Genomic DNA, 17,299 nt, shown 5'->3' with positions numbered 1-17,299 from the left:
TAAGGTGTACTGACCACAAGTCTGAAAGTGTAGCCCTTTCTGAAGAACTGCAGCAGAGTTCGGTGCAGTTTTAGAAAATTTACAGATGTGCCACTGGGATTTGCTGAGGTTTTGTGCTTAATAATTTAAGTATTGCTATTTCTGAAGACTTTCTAGACGTTAGGCTAGAGGCCCCTGGGATCATCTGATCTGACCTGCATATGAATCATAAGCCAGTAACTTGCATGTAGTTATTCTTAAATTGAGCCTAAATACTCATGCTGGACTAAAGCCTAGTTTTTTGGCTGAAACGATCTTCTAGAAAAGGAAAACATTAAAATAAGTTGAGTGCACGTTCCATGGGTGTGGAGCATCAATGCCTAATTACCCTCCCTTTTTTTTTTTTTTTCATCCAAGTTTGTAATGAAGATATTTCTGCTTTCATTTCCCACTGTTTTTGTTGTGTGGTGGGCTAGATTAAAGAAAGCTTTTAGTACGTACTTGTCTCCCCCTGTGAAGGTACATGGGAACTACAGACACCTCCTAGTTTTCCTTCTTGACCAGCTCAGCGGCTTGAACTCAGGCTCTCATTTGAAGTTTTTTTCTCCAGTCTCCAGTCATTCTTGTAGTTCTCTTCTACACTTACCTGAACTTTATTCTTACACTTTTAAAAAGTGCATACTGAGGCTGTATTCAGTGTTTTTGGTCTCAGTAATGCTTTTTAAGATCTTGTTTTGAGATTTAAAATCTTGGCTGGGCTTTAGCCCAAGTCTGAAACTGAACTGTTTTACAATTTGCTTCTTTTTATGGCTATATATGAATGTAGCTACTGCGGCTTTAGGAAGTAAATTTCTCACAGCATGCAGGATGAATCTCATTGTGGTCTTCTGGTGGTTGTCTTACACTTCAGCAGTTATGTACCAATTTGTTATATGCAACGTGCAAAATCTACTTTTTTTTTTTCCTTGGAGAGAGAGTGAATTTATTTTGACATGATAAACCAGAATGCCCATTATAACAACTGTTACTTTGGCATGCTAATAAGCAAGGAAGAAAATGCAGTCTTAAGTATATTTGCATGCATTTGTAACTGCTGTCACCCAAATCCTCCAAAGATGTGTGGAATCTGTTAGACAAACTATCTCTTAGCTGAAGTTTACCTGAGGCTGACTTTCCTTTGGCTAATCAATAATTAGGTTTGATTTAAATATACATCAATATAGATATATGCACATGTATGTATATATGTATTTATAGACACATACCTTTGGTTCCTAATCCTGAGATGAAAAAAAACCCTGAAATTTTTGTGGAGTATCACGTATTTAGGTGTTTACAGGATGGGAGTTATATTTTGCATAACCTGATAGTCTTTTGATACTGAAAAAAAGAAAATGTGATCTTTGAACAATGAAAAGATGTAGGAAAATACTCCACATTTAGGTGGAAGGAACTTCTATAGTGAAAGAGTTTTGACTTGGTTTGTCTATGAGAAGTGACTTTTTTCTTAAAAGCTGATTTTGGAGTGCAGGGTAACTGCTAGGAGAAGTACCCACTTTAAATCTTTCCTTGGTAAGGCGATGATGAGTCACAGCAGACCTAGCAATGGAGAAAATTTTTGTGCAGATTTCCATATTGAAATTCATTTTCCTCTCTTGAATAGTAGAGTGTTGCTTGTGAGTTTAAATCTTTCTTTATCTCTGACTATTCCATTACAAAATGCATAAACCTTTCATATTATGGCTGGTTTTCATGATACTTTTCTAATACTAGGCAGAACTACTGGTAACACTAAAGCAGTATGAATGTAGTATTTTCTTTAGGGTGGAGGTGACCTTTTGATGGATAACGTCCTTTGGTGATGAGTTACTAGCTTCAGATATTTGTATGTCATTTGATCTCTCTGTAACATGTTTTCTAGTGTCAGATTTGTATGTAAGTGTTGCCATATTGAAAAAGGCATTTGTTTTCAAGTTGTACAATAAATGAAGACATCTAAGATCAACCAGATTGAAATCTTACTTGTGTGTCGTGAAAGTTAATCCATTCTAATGCTCGTGTGTGCTAGCATTGGTGGCTTGATGTGATCCCACAGGTAGCCTGTGGGATGCTCGGATTTGCCTGATGCTTTTCGCTGGAGGGGCTGGGAGTGGATAGCGTTGCAGGTACAGGCAGTTAGTGCTTTCTTCTGCCTGCAAACCCATAAGACCTGTGCTGTTCCTCAGAGGGAGGTCGGGAGGCAGCCTCTCTCAGCATCACTTGTGTTCTTCTGGGTGCCTCTTGCTGGGTAACCTGCACTGTGGTGGGCTTTGCCACTCCCCATACCCATGTTCTGCTCCTCCAGTCTTTGTGCAGACAGTTTGAGAAAGACAGATGGATGTGTTCGATCGCTGTTGTTGCTGGGGAGGACGTGGGAGAAGGGATGTGGAGAGAAGAGGACTTGTGGTGCTTTGTGGAGTTCAGCAGTGGGAAGGAGCCACAGCCACTGCCTGGCAGTAGGTAGCTGCCTCTCCAGAGATGGTGCGGAATTCCTGGTCTGGCCTCTGCAGCTGCTGAGATTGGATTTTGCTGGCCTTTCAGCTCCTGTCAGAAGAATAACAGTTCAAGAGCTAGTGCTTTTTGGTAGTTCGTGCTTTTTTCCAGAAAGGCTTTTGAAGTCCTCTGTTGGTTTGTTGCTTCTGCGTAACAGACTTTCTTAAATAGTTGCAACTTGACTGCAAGATGTGGCAATTGGTTTTCCTTTCTATTCAGCCCTGCAAGCAGACTGTAAGCCTGTACCGGGTTGTTGTTACTCCCTGAACAGATAATTTTCTAGGCCTGAAGGAAAGGAATGTGTCTGTTCAGTGTTTTGTAAATTGAGTTCAGTTTCGTGTTGCTAGACCTATTTTGTTGACTGAATTTACGTTGCTGTACTTTAAAAGATTTGTAAAAAAATAATCTGTAGTGGTTTAAAAAAAGTCAGTTTTTGTTTGTGGTGATGTGCTGTTTGATAGAAGATAAAGAGGATGGTAGAAGACAATGTATTTTGCCATTTTAAAATGCTGATTACTCTTAATGAATTGCATCTTGAATTCAGCTTAATGGAAAAACTATCCTGAAATGGAAAACTATCTTTACCAGCACTGTCTGTCACAATGACTGATTTTTTTGTCGTCTTCTCTATGTCTAAATAAGATGCAGAAAGTAACATGAAAACATTCCTTCTGATTCACAGTCCTTTCAAGTCAGAACTCCTAGTAGTAAGATGACATTCCTAGAATCTTCTTCAAATTTGGTTGCAAACCGTGGTTTCTGGAAGAATCAAAATGGCTTTCCTTTGAAATTCCTAGATTTCTTTTCCATTGTGGCTTTGATAATAATAATAATAATAAGCCCCTTTTCCAACTGAGGAATTGCTCTTCTGTGTTTCTGGGCTCTTCCTTGTATGAAAGATCATTTTTATTTCAGAAGTTATGTCCTGGTAGCAACAGCATGTTGAGTTGATCATCTCATGGGCTGCAGAATGCAGGGAGGTGAAAAGGAAACCAAGAGAGCATAAAGGGGGAAAATACAAGTAGAAAGTACGTTTGTAGAGAGGTGTGTGGTCAGGAGAAAAAAGCAGGGAAGTGAAAGACCTAGTAAATCAGTAAATAAAAGGGAAAGGGATGGTGATGGATGGTGAAGGAACAGGGAAAGCTCTAGACAGGAGAACTTGACCCCTGGGCAAAAAGTCTTTGTTTTGTTTTTGTAAGACCTGGGGCTTGATTTCCAGTTTTGCTGAGCTTTCACAGAGGTATGAAAGGGGAGTGAGAGAAATGTAGAAAGCCTGGGATAATCACAGAAGAGAAACTTATCAGTGCTCGTATGTAGTCTCACATAAATGTCTGCTTCAAATGCAAAAGAATGTGTATCTAGAGGTCAGGAGAATGTAAGAGAACTAAGGCTGAGATAGCCACACTGGGAGAGCAAGAAAATGCTGAACAATTATGTGCTGTTTTTAGTGGCACGCTTTGAAGTGGATGTGGGCATGGAAGTTTTGACAAATTGATAAAGGAATGTAATCTGGGAACAAATAAATTCAATGGATTTTAACCTTGTTAGGGAAAATAACATTCATAGAAGTTTATATATAATATAAATTATACATTAATATTATATAAATTATACATTAACTTTGAAGGCCCCTTTATAACTGCCATAACTTAAGATTTCTTTAACTTTTTGACTGGGTATGGTTATAGTCTTTAATACAGATACAGGTATTTTAGTCAGACATATCATCATAGTGATGACTATGTGCAATAGATTAGAATCTTTAACCTGGTAAATGTTTTGTAGGACTGGTTTGGTTTCGGTTTTTTGTGGTTTTTTTAGAAGTTGTCACAGCAAGGAATATGTTCATCTGTGAACTATCAGGAAAGTTTCAGGTTTTTTGTAATTGTGACCGCTCTGGCCTAGACTTAGCTTGTTTACATTCAGCTGCAATAACTGCTTATTTTAATCACATCTAATCTTGGAAACCCATCTATCTACAGAGGGTTGCATATGTAATGCTTAATTCTTCTATAATTACATATAACAAGCTGTGTTCCTGTGCTTGGCAGTAGCTTTGGGGCATGGTGCGAAGAAATTGATTGTAAATGGATAATTCCTGACTTCTTGTTTACAGACTTCTCAAGCGGCTTTATCTGTTTTAATCCAAAAAGCAGCCCTTAGAACTGAAGTCTAATCCCAAAGCTGTGTTGATGTAAATGATTTGCATGCCAAAAGAACCACTTACGTGAAGGATAAAAAAGTGGGCCTCAAGATGGATTTTGTTTTAGAATAGCTGCTTAAGTATGTAAACTTGGTCTTATTAAAAATAATGAGAGAATCTGTGTATGCCATTGGATAATCATAAATGTTTTTGTGCTATTTTTTTTTTCTTTCCAGATTTGAACATGGAATTCAACCCATCAGATCATCCACGGGCCAGTACGATATTTCTCAGTAAATCGCAAACAGATGGTAGGTTACTGAATTTATTACAGTATTTGCTATTGCAGTTATCTCTAAACCCTTTGTTAGAATGTGTGTGATAGTCTTTTAATATATGTCCCTTGCCAAAAAAGAGGCTTTTAGAGGCATCATGTTAGAGTTTAAAAAGTCACACCTCTAATTAATTGTTTTGTCAGACCAGTAATAGAAGGTACAGATTTTGAGTCCTGTCATGTACTGAAATTGTGAATTCCAAGTAGTCATCATATCAGAACTACATATATGGAAAGGCTTAGTATAATTATAATTAAAAAATACTTTCCCGAAATCCAAAGTTTTCTGTGTAACTGTTTGTTTTTGTTTTTTAAACTGAACATTAGGCTAGGCTTCTGGAAAATGTGTGGAAAGTATTTTCTTGAGAAAATGCCAGTTTACATTAGCTAAGAAGACAGTCCAGAGTTTCCTCTAATATAGCTGATACTGTAAATGATCTCAGCAGTAGATTTTAATAATAAAACAACCCCCATCCCACCCAAACAGTCTCTCTTCTTCTCTCATTATGAATGATATATAATCATATATTTTCTGGAGGATTGTTTTTTTTATTCATAGACAAAATGATCTCTCTGGAATTACATCTGTTAAACAAGCTTCTTGATAGAGTTAGTAGAATAGAAGCCATTTATTCTGGCTCTCTCATTCTGTGTCGGACATGTATGATGCGTTGGTTTAGAAGTAGATGAATAATCTATGCAAAACACATAATTTTCTACTAAGACTTTTAAAGCTTTTTCTACATGGTAATTCTGACTGTTCAGTATGAATTCTTTGTCCTTCTTTCTGCTGCCTATAAATGCCATTTTTTATTTATGTAGTAAATTGCAGTGTCAAACACATCACTTAAAAATAATGTAGTTTTCACGTACTGTATATTTTTTGCTAAGTTTTGAGCATGACTAGAACAAAGAGGATGTACATTTAGGCTGTAACTGAAGAGTTGATTATGTGAGTACCTCTTTTGTCCTTCAGATTGTCCTTCTGAATTCAGCCCTGGTTCTGTCAATGCCTTATTACGTGGTTTTGGATGTGATTTACTATCTAATCTGGTTTGGTAGTCTGTAAAATGAATATGATAATATTTCTATAGTACACTGTATTATGAAGATTGATGTCTATTTTACAGTGGTTTTATAGTGTTTTGAGACTGTATAATCCCATATGGATGCCACCTGCTTCTAGTTAAAGCTTGTTGAAGGAAGGGACAAAAAAAAATTAAATCTGAAGTCCGAGAACTAAAATTTTGATCAGACCTGTTGATTATTCTTACTTGTAGTAATAGCAGTTAATTTATTATAGTATGGAGTTAAGTGTAAGCAGTTTTTAAAATGACAGTTTACACCCATGCTAAAGTTGGTCTATAAAACTTTGTTCTAGTTTAAATAATATGCAGGACATATTTTTCGAGTGAGAACAATGAATTTACTGAAAAAATATAAATGTTATCGATAGGAGTTTAAGATCTGTTCAGCTATCCTTCATCACAGTGGAAAAATTCCAAAGACTATTCTGCTTGTACAAAAGAAAAAAGATTCTGCAAACATTCAACTGCTGATGTATTGCCAAGAACCATCCTGTTCTGGAGGGACAGTTCACAGCAGTAAGCATTGTGCTTGGCTGTACTTTGGGCCTCTTGTGGATGGAACCAAGTGAGCTGTAGGAGTTATTACAGGAGTTACAACATTCAAGGATGTTGCCTAACACCAAAATGCAATAAAATGCTTGTTAAGGGGAAAACATAAGGGTTTTTTTTGTGGTCTGTGGTGGTGTATTCTGACAGCCTGCTGTGTAGTCTAGGGGACCTCCCAAGACTTCTTAAGACAATGTAGAAAGGGACAGCTGAGCTGGCAATGTTGGAAATGCCAAACTTGGGCATGTAACTACCTCTCTCCATTGCTTGTATAGTATTGGACTGGCAAACCTTCCTGTTGACAGTAAGTGAAAATATTTCTGTAGGTAAGACCTACAGACATTTGAAATATGCGTATTGGAGAGTTGAGGGGCATCAGGACTCAAGGTTTCATCTAGGATCTGCCTGTGACTCTGAAGTGTATGTCACGTGTTTGCACAATAGGAAATGGCCAAGTCCATTGCTACATGCTAGAGTGACTTGGCAACATTACCTTCAGGCAGTTCCATGTTTGGCTTTCTAGTAGCCCTGTATTCTTTCAGCCTCCCTAGTAATCTTGTAGTAGTGTCCTAGCATAGGAGCTGTGCTTGAGCTGCTTGCGATCGACATGTGAGTGAAGAGCAACAAGCTGACTACCCCAGATATAATGAGACGGGATACGGCACCTCTGGATATTATGTGGTCTGAATTTCCCGTTGTTGTGTGAAGCCTGGGTGCCATGCTAAGCATCTAATCTGTCCAGTCCCTCTCAGTCAGTAGTCTGAATGCATCCTTAATTACCTGAGAGTTTAATTAATCTGTAGAAAAGTTGAAAACACCGTAAATGTTAATTCAATTCCTAAATAAAGTAGCTCTTCCAAATGTTTCCAACTCTTTGTGGGAATTTTCTAGGTGCTAAATCTTGCATGAGTAATTCTCCCTGTTTAGGGAGCTAGTAAAGCATTTCACCTTTTATGTCATTTAATTTCTGTGAGAGCTTTATGGAAGTTCTCTTTTGTTTGCTTACTTTGGCCTGTAAGCAGCATGGTCTAGGTGACTACAAAGCCATGCACTATTTATTGTGTGGTTGTGGTTAAGCCAGGCTTTCCAAACCTTAGCACTCCAATTATGTAACTTCTTTTCCTTACAATAGCAAGAAGGCAACTTATAATAGCAAGTTGCAGCTTCAGGGGGCTGGTAATGGTCTTTCCTGTTAAGTGGGTTACAACTCTCCACCTCTCCTAACTTACATTAGGCTTTTACACTTTCAATGCGCTGGCTAAATTTTGGAGTATCCGTGCAACAATGGGCTTCAGACAAAGAGAATTTTGAATACTGATTTATATAATGGATGGAAGTGAAGTAAGCTACACTTACTCTTTAATGTTAACTAGGATTAGTCTCCTGTCTTGGACAAAACAAAAAGAAATTATTTACAAACTCCCAAAATGCAAGAAATTTTCATTGATATAATCGTTAAGGAGTGTGTCTTTGATCCTAATATGGGCAACCTTAAGATAGCGTATAGGAATTGCACAAAGTTTCTATTACAGCTCAATGAAAAATACATACATACACACACACGTACATATATGTATGTGTGTATTTCCTCACTCCCTTTTGTTTCAGGATAATGTATTTTCCTACTGTTGTAAAGTTTCAACAGTAACAGTTGAAAGTGCCTCCAGAAATAGGAGCAAGTCATTGACCTCAACATTAGCAAAACCAAGACAATTTGGCAGGATCTCAGTCTCCACTTGAAAAGTTCCATTCCAACTTTCGAGTTTTAAAATGTTAGAAAGAACGTAGAGGTCTAATTGTTTAAACTGACTCTAAATCTGTTCAGCTTCGTTTTGTCAAAAGCTCATGCTTGAAAGCCCAAAGCCTGGCATTGCAGTTAAGAGTTTATGCTACAGAATGGTGGTTAATTATAATACTATGGGCTGGTCTGCTGAAGACCATACTGTGCTGTGTGAGCAGCCAAGTGACAGAATTACCTCTTTATGGTCATTTTAGCTTGGCAGAAGTGGCCTTTTGCCTTGTGCAATAGTTGTCTTTCCCTTGTTTGGAGGGAGGGTTGTGATCACAAAAGAGAGCAGTTGTGACAAAATGGGTTTCTGCTGTGCCCAATTTCCCATTGGCATATGTTCTAGAAAGAGCTGAGCCTTACGCCATGGCAGAGAGCGCCAGTAGCACAAAAGCGCAGCTGCCTTCTTGTAGTCTATCACCTGAGAATCCAGGCTAACTGAATTTCTGTTATATGGGGAAAATAACAGAAAGGAGGTCAACATGGTGCTTAGAGGAATGTGCAGCATTAGCAGTGCTTGAGCAGGAAGAAGTGAGGGGTGCGTATAAATAAGTTAACATATTCTTCTGGAGATTGGAAATAGCAAATGGGAATGATCTGTGAGTGTTATTCTTGCTTGGATAAATAGATAATTGTACTTTCACGAGGAATTGAATAATAGATACAAGGGAAAATACAGAAGATAAAAACTAAGATAGGAGAAAAAAGGTGATTAAAATGGAATTTGGAGTGTATGTGCAGGCTGTCTTTATAGGATTTTGTCCATAAGAACTTTGTGGTATAATTGCGATTAAAACACTTAAATACTTAACTGTCTTCAAAATTTTGCAGTTAATAGGTGTTAATTTTCAGTTATGTACTCTTATTAGGTTTATATGCAGCTTATCAGAATTGTTACTGCCCTTATGTTGCAATATGCAATACTAGACAAATACTTTGGCTGTTCTTAGAAGTGAGTATCTACCATCATTTCGTTGTTTCCCTTTAGATCACTTATGTCCCTTGCTGGTGATAAATGCAGTGTGTGGAGCTTAAGTGTAGTGCAGTGTTTTAGAAGGATTTTAAGCAGTTTAACTCTTTACTAGACAATCAGAATTTTCCTGATGTTCCTGTTTAATTCTGTTTCTTATACAATGTCCGTAATTGTGGATCTGAGCATGTACTAAGTGACATGGCTAACATCTGTCATGTGTGATTCTCCTTTCTGCTCCCTGGGAGGAAAATTATGTAAGGATTTTTATAAGTTTTTTCTTACTTTCTTTTCATTTTATGTCTGCATTAAACATAGTTATTTCACAATATTCACACATACAGCCTTGTTTATGTGAGATTGCTTGCTTATAATAAATCACGAGTAATGGCTTCTCATCCAACAGGGAATGGACAGGCTATCCTACCATTATGAACACTCTTACTTTGCTGAGTGCGTTGGGTTGCATAGCTTTCAAATCATGGTGCACCAAAGTGCATTTAATCACCTACAGCATGAAACCATTATTATTTTAATCCTGCAGTTTGATTTATGTGTTAGTTGCCTCCAGACTTATATCCTAAATGCTGTGGTATTTTCACTGGAACAGAGCTCCACAGGCTCTCTATGGGGTGAGTTAATTGGGAAAGTGCTTTAAAAAAATTAAATACAGTATATTTTATCAGCTGTAATAAACATTTGCCTGACAATTAAGACTCTATACATCTGTCTCCCTTGTTGCTGTTTACTTTCTGAATATTTTGGCTAATTGTGGCTTTGACTTGCAAGCCTTGCTTGTGGTGACTGGTTCATACTCACCAAAGTTATCTATTTTCATTGTTATGTGCGACATGAGTAATAGTTTCAGGCTTGCATCTGATCATTATAGAAGGCAGTGGTCTAATGCATATGGTTTCAAGGCTCCTCTATGGGAGTTAGTGCACAGTAAGCTATGATGGGAATTTGCTAACTCCATGGTGTAGCTTTTTAGGTGCTTTCATACCTGCAAGGTAGCGTAGGTCACTTTGCAACAAGGTACCTTGCATGAAGGCACTGGTGGCTCAGGAGTACCTACACAGAGAACTGGTGAAGGATGGCTAATCCATTGCTGACTTGGACCGTAGCTTACTGCATATTAACTTTCCCATGCGGACCAACGCCTGGTGAAGTACCCAAATGGATGAGAATTTTAATCCATCACCACACTAGTGAGCATAAATGCCTTTATGCATACAAATATATATGTTCCTTCTGTGTTTGATATATAAATATACCTGGTTAGTGCAAAAGCAGTTATAATGTTGCTCATAGATAGCCTCCTGTTCTTTTTGTTATAAATAGTGTATAAGAAGCTTGATCGGGAAAAATAGTCATGTAATATTTCTATCATATTTTGTGTTTTTGCAGTGAGAGAAAAACGCAAGAGTCTCTATATAAACCACGTAAGTGAAAATGCCTCGCTATGCAGCTTTCTCCTTGTTGTCTATATTATACAGTAAATAAGAGTTATCACACGTGATTTCTGTATTGGTGAGAAGGTGCTGATGCTTCAAATGTCTGTTCTGCATCAGGATCCAGAAGTATAGGTCTCGGCTATTGAGTTAGTGGAACGGATCTGTTGGTTTGAAGACAGTATCATGCTCACTACCAGTGTACAGAGGTAACTAGTACCTGGGACAAAGAGCTGCACACATTAGTATGATTTCTAAAATTATATACAAAATAATTTTACTCCCAAAACTTCAAATGACGTTTGTATGCAAGTTTGCTTTGCCAGAGAGCTGCAGCACTGGATATTTACAAAGAAGTTCTGAAGTGCCTGACCAGTGTTGATGCGACATAAATGTGGATGACACGTGGTACATGCCGAGTATGAAGATGGGATTTTGATAGGCTTGTGTACCCCAGGCATTTTTCTGTGCAGTTCTCTTCTGTTTGAATCAAATTCTCAGTGAAGCTGAGAGCAAATTCTCTGTAGCCTGCTTTGGGTGCAGGACCAGGCTCTTTGCCCCAGTTAGTATTGTTTTGTACTACTGAAGCACCTGGAACCAGTGCGGTTGCCAGTTATTTAAGCCTTGTGCCGAAACGTCTGGAGTCATGCCTCAGTAAAATTGAGTAGGGGAAGAACTAATTGTCTTCTAAATGGTATTTACCTTCAGGGTGAAATGAGGAAAAGTTCTTAAACTTCCCTCTGTCTGCAAATATAGGCCATCATTTCATGAATCATTTTTAAGCTGGTACAGCTGTTGAAAAAAACAGATGTGGTTTATAGCCTCTGCAGCCCTTTGTGCGGCTCCAGGTAAACTAGATTGGGGCATGAATGCAGGTAGATTCAGCACAGCTAAAAGCTAAAACGAATATGCTCCTCAATGTGATTCACTTCAGGGCTTGTACTTGTAGAAAGGGAGGGAGGCACGGAAGCAGGAACGAGCCACTGAGTGGGGTGAGAAGGCAGGACTGCTTCATTTGTTGGCAGAAGTGGTTTGTGCTGAGTGTTTCTGGAACTACTGCCTGGCTTCAAAAGCAAGCTGAAATTTTTTGGTTTCTCTAGAGTTAAGATTTTGAGAAGTTGTGAGACTTATAAAAGCCTTAAAGTTGGCCCCACTAGGTTAGCGGATATTCTTAGTGCTTCTCGCCCTGTAAAACATTTCCATTGTTCACAGTGCATGTGAGGGTGGTTTCCAGTGCACTTGTGTTGTTACAGAATTACTTGCAAAGCTAATGCACTGGGTTCCTGCAAACTTAATAATGTATGCTCAGTAATTTCCAGGATGCTTTTTAGCCTCAAATTTGGAGGGTTCAGTGCAAAAAAAGTGAGGATTTAGGCAATGCAAAGCAAGGTACTAACTGAGATTCTGTGACTACCTTATGACATAGATGAAATTATCACATATCCAGAATCTTTTCATGCCATGTAAAAGATGTGTGCTGCATTAGGCAGACTGAGAGTGGATTCCTCTGGAAGACTGAACAAAGATGACTATTACAAATGCTGCTGGAAGCACAGTGCTGCAGACTCTGGTATGAAATATTTTTAGGCAGTGCTGGACTTGTTGCAGAAAAGGGAAGGGTGATCATGTCACGAAGGGGCTGTATTGTTGGGAGCGCAATACAGCAGCTTACACAGTTGGTGCCCTAAGCACTGTACCTCTTCCTAATTTTTTTGTTTTTTTCAAGTATTGTTCAAAGCATTGGCTAAGGTTGCAGCAGTGTAAACTTCCCGCAGTAGTCTGCTTTATTGCTACCTTAAGTCTGAACTCTTTGTACTGACAAAGTACTTCATTTGAGTTACAAAGCTAAAAATAAGCTTTATGAAGCTGAAGTCCTAACCATGGCTTTCTTTGTATGTCTTTACAAGTCAGTTAATTTTTTTTTTTTTAGACAATACTCATAGCTTGTTTTCAAACGTGCCCTGTGATATTTAAGTTGTTACTTCAGCACACCTGTGAGTATTCATTCAGCACCTCCTTAATATTCAGTCTGCTAAAGCTGACGCACAAACTGGTGATCGTTTTTGAAATGATTGCTGTGGCCTTTAACTGACAACTGTGTTTAGGTTTGTAGACTGCAGGGACCCATCCTAATTTTCCTAGACTGCCTTGTCTGGAGGAATTTGAGGAAATAGATTTAATGATTGTAATGTGACAAATAATGGGTAAAATTTACATGATAACGGAATTTATGGTATACCCTATTGGTTGTTCTGTTCTTTTCCACCATTTTTCAGTGTGTGCTAAGTGCATTTTGAACAGGAGCTATTGCTAGTTATGTGTTTCCCTGTTGATGTGAAGTGCTGGGTCTCCACATCTGCTCTGGAGGAAGCAAGCCAGCGGACATAAATTTTGGGGCATTGTTTTTTGTCTTCCTTTTACAAGAACTCCTCGCCATAATGCAGCACTCCTGTGGTTTTTCCATAACATCATCTTTCTTTTTTTTTCTCTTCTAATTCTTTTATACTTACTCTCCTTTTGTGATAAATAACCAAGATGAGCAACAAAATATTTTTATCCCTTTGTGCGGTATCTTACTGGTTACTTTGTAGGCAGAGTTGAACATCTCCCAAGTGATTAGGGTGGCTAGCAAAGAGAAATATCGAGAAGAGTTGTGCTTTTTCTTTTTTAACTGCTTGCCTAGTTCTGTGTAGTAGCAGATGAGAATAGCAGTTTATATAAACACAGTTTCAGAATGTTACCTATGAAAAAAAAATATTGAATTAATATTGACTCTTCCTCATTTTAAAATGCATTTTCTCAGTATGATCATGCCATTTTTCTTTTCCTTTCTTTCTTCCTTTTGTTTCTAGAATATTTTAATTGGCTGGATAGTTTCCTTTGATCCTGAATACAGATACTAGGTTCCTGCTTTGATGTGTTGCTCTTTGTCAAGGGCTGGCAGTTGCCATGTTTCTGATTCACCTTGTCAGTGAATGTCAGGTATGATGGAGGAAGCCAGCAGCTGTTCTGGTTTTGGGGTGGGGAAGGCAAGGGGGAGGGAATAGAAGTGGGGGGTGACAGGGTGCTATGAGAATGCTGTCATCAGTCTCCCCACAGAGCCCAGGGAGACAGACGCCAGTTTGGGGATGGTGCTGGAACCTTTGCATCCTTGTAGGTGCTGGAAGTTACCTACCCACAGTGTACCTGGCGTGTTTGCTTTCTTCCAGCCTATTTTAATTTCTGAACAGTTGCAGCAGACTCCCCTTTCCTGTTGAACTGGCAGTTGCAGTTTTTTGTTACGGCTTTAATGCTGCTTCAGTGTGCGCTTGTCTTTTAATCTTCTTGGTCAAGCTGCTGAGGGGATAAAGATGCAGACTGATACAGAGGCATTTCCTCTTGCAGAGAGGAGAGATTGCATCAGTATCTCTGTACAAGGAAAGCAAACAGGAAGACGTATTTTACGTTTTTTGAGGGGGTGGGTGAAGAAAGAGTGAAATTTTTATTATTGTTTGCAGTATCTGGTTCTTTGTACTGGGTGATTATTTTTTTGCAGGGAAGGAAGCAGGACAGGGGAGGCAAAAGTAATCTTGTCTGAAAGGGAAAACTTCTAGAAAAACTCGATGGAGATAAAAGTTCTCTGTTTGCCAAAGTACTTTCTCTTCTTGACAAGATATGCTCTTAAAGTCGAATCTGTGTTTATGAGCAGTAATGTCCAGTAAAAATAAGGAATATTTTTTGGACATTGGAATATTTCTGAAGGAGGATAAAGGGAAGGAAAAGGGAGGGAAGAAAAAGGGAAGGAAGATAAAGGGAAATTATAACTGTCTTTTTTTTTTTTTTTTTTTTTCTGGAGACTTTTCCTCAGCCTTGTAGAATCAGCTTCCTTTCAGCATCATCTTCTACTGTCTGCTACTCGGCAACTGGATGTTCAAATCCCAGCAGCCTAATACTGGTTTTATCATTTCAATTAGAAAAACTAACACCTATGTATAGACCAAAATTTTTTCAGCATCTTGGGAAGAAGTTTCTGGGCATCATTCATGTCAGAACCCCTTGGTCCCTGTAGTGATTCGCAACAGGGGAAGCTTCTTTCCAGGCAGTCCTGCTGATGGGGACTGGCAGAGGACAGAGGGGTCCTTTGCTGTACGTGATGTGGCACAAGCAATTTCTGTGAGCCTTTTTGTATGCTTGAAATGATATATGGTATTTGTTCTTGTGTAGTCCCCAAATTTTCTTGTCAGGTTGGATAATGAGGCTGTTCTGCTTCTCTATTGTAAAACCACTAGGGATGTGACTGATAATCAAAAACTTCCAGCTAGTGATTGAGAGTCAATAAGGAACATGCTGAAATGGGAACAAAGCCTGAAAAGTAGTTTAATCTGTGAAAAATGCAAAAGCACAACATAAAATGTGAAATGTTGGTTTTAAGCAGACTGCCTGAGGCTGGGTATTGTAAAGGTTTATAATTGCTGTCCAAATTCCTTAAGGTATTTTAATTAACATTCCTTAATCAAAGAGAAGGAAAAAGATAAACTGGAAGATAGATTAGAGGCTCCTCAGGTGCTCTTGAAGCTCTCCTAGAGATTGCTTAATGTAGTCTTTGCTCCTCTCCATTGCAAGATCACAAAGAAGCAGGTCTAGAGGGGGCCTCTATAGGCCATCTGGCCCATCCAGCAGATTCCCTATGCTGATGCTGTTCCTAACAGATGCTGTCTAAGAAGCTTTTTCAGGTTTCCAGTAAGTTGGAATGAGCAAGTTTTCTTTAATGGCTTACCTAAGCTTACTGTTTGAAATGTTTTTTTTTCTAGTATCTTTCAGCCCCTTGCTTTTTTCCTGTTTTCTGAAGAATTTTACCTTTTCTATCAGCCTCAAGGCAATAAGTTATATGAAGTGACAAACTTGTTGTAGGGGGAGGAACACAAGATAACTTTTGGGGTAGAATGAGAACATGTGGGAGGGTTTTTTTACAAGGTTGCTATACAATACTTGCTGTGCTGGGAGCCTAGTGAAGTCCCTCTGGTCAAATTGCACAACACTAGCAATTATATGCTATGTAAATACAAGCCTTTGAGCTGCTTTTAGCATTCAGAGAAATATTTAATCTTGCAGGTTTGTAAAGCAGAGCACTTTATCAGTGGTTAAGTAGGGCCTGTGGTGTGCTGCAGAATTTACCAGCGGTTGCTGAGCCCCCCAGGAGCTCAGTGGTATGCTGACATAGTTTTCCATAACTGACATGTGTAAGGACAAGCTTTGAGAGCAAAAAATGTGCAGGTACAGATCTAGGCTGAGGCATCAGTTTTGGACATTATCAAACACTGGTGAAGCTCATCAATTGAGGACAAGTTTGAATCATGCCGTGACTGGTGAGGTACAATGAGTGTTATTCAAGAGTGGCTGGACTAGATCTTTTTTTTAAATTATTGTTGTAGATGTTGGCAGAGAAAGGTAAGCATACAATGCTGCAGTTTCCTATGGCTTTTGTTTGGGTGCATATATCCAGATCGAGCCACTAAATGTAGACAATTGTGCTGTAGTATCAAATTATGCAAGATGAAGAAGATAAATGCAGAGCTTTGCAGAGCCGTGCAGAGAATTGTGTTGCATGGCTTGCTTGATTTTGGAAGCACTTTGTTGACCTGTAAAGTCATGTTTCTTCAGTGAAAAATGTTGTCAGAACTAAATCATGTCCAGAAGCAACAGAAGATTCCCAGGATAGGAGCCTCCCTTTTCCAAGTCAGCAGCAGTCCTGGTATTTTTGCTTGCTGTTGTAATTTGGCTCCATGTGTACTTGTACATGCCAGTTTTGCCTATTAGCATTTTGGCCAGCCTCTGCTGCCTGGAAGCTAACAGGCATGTCTCCACAGACGGGTGCAAGCCAGCCTCAATTTTTTCGATGGAGGGAGCTACTATTAAATGGTTAAAATCATGCAGTAACTTACACCTGGTTTGATGGAAGAGGAGACAGTACTATCATTATTTAGGACAGAAGCTGCAAATTATCTTTTGATGGACAAAAGCAAAAGAACACTGGAAAAGGCCAAAGCACCTCTGCCAAACTGGAAGCTGACTGGCTGAAGGCCAGCTCTGGTACAAAAGCTCTGTATAGCTTCATTAGGGGAGCGTTGCACCCAAATGAACAAATCCTGCTGAGCATCAGGGCAGAGTGCCATACTAGTGTTGCTAAAGAGCTTCCAGGACACAGCTAGCTGGCTAGTACAGTTCTGAGAGTGGCTTTTTGGTCCGCGTGTTTCTACCCCAGAACACCCTGAAATAACTATTTTAACAAAAGAAATAGTAGTGCTTCCCCTTTCCCCACAAATTTAATTTCTGAGTGATGCTAAAATGAAAGCTGAGAGAAATTAATCCTTTTGTGTATTCTCATTGTAAATTAGTTAGGAATTTGTTGTGATTCCTTTCACAGCAGGTAGATAGAAACAGTTCTGTGGAGCGAGTATGATTTTGATGGCAAACTAAGCCATTCTGCTTCT

The 17,299-nt window shown here is 38.8% G+C and overlaps 1 protein-coding gene across 4 annotated transcripts in view; it reads left to right on the top strand.

Moving 5' to 3' along the window:
- The window catches only part of CCNY (cyclin Y), a 128,901-nt gene that overhangs the window by 71,174 nt on the left and 40,428 nt on the right, over nucleotides 1-17,299 (top strand). For 2 of the 4 annotated variants that reach the window (XM_037385415.1, XM_037385417.1), the window contains exons 2-4: nucleotides 4,891-4,965; nucleotides 9,627-9,635; nucleotides 10,786-10,820. In XM_037385415.1, coding sequence (XP_037241312.1) covers nucleotides 4,891-4,965; nucleotides 9,627-9,635; nucleotides 10,786-10,820 — 119 coding nt within the window. Of the gene's footprint in view, nucleotides 1-4,884; nucleotides 4,966-9,626; nucleotides 9,636-10,785; nucleotides 10,821-17,299 lie in introns of those variants that run through there. The other 2 variants (XM_037385416.1, XM_037385418.1) reach the window with 2 other exon arrangements.

This window comes from Falco rusticolus, chromosome 4 (assembly GCF_015220075.1).
Source record: "Falco rusticolus isolate bFalRus1 chromosome 4, bFalRus1.pri, whole genome shotgun sequence".
In the NCBI taxonomy this organism is placed as follows: Eukaryota; Metazoa; Chordata; class Aves; order Falconiformes; family Falconidae; genus Falco; species Falco rusticolus.
This window is presented reverse-complemented; position numbering and strand designations above follow the sequence as displayed.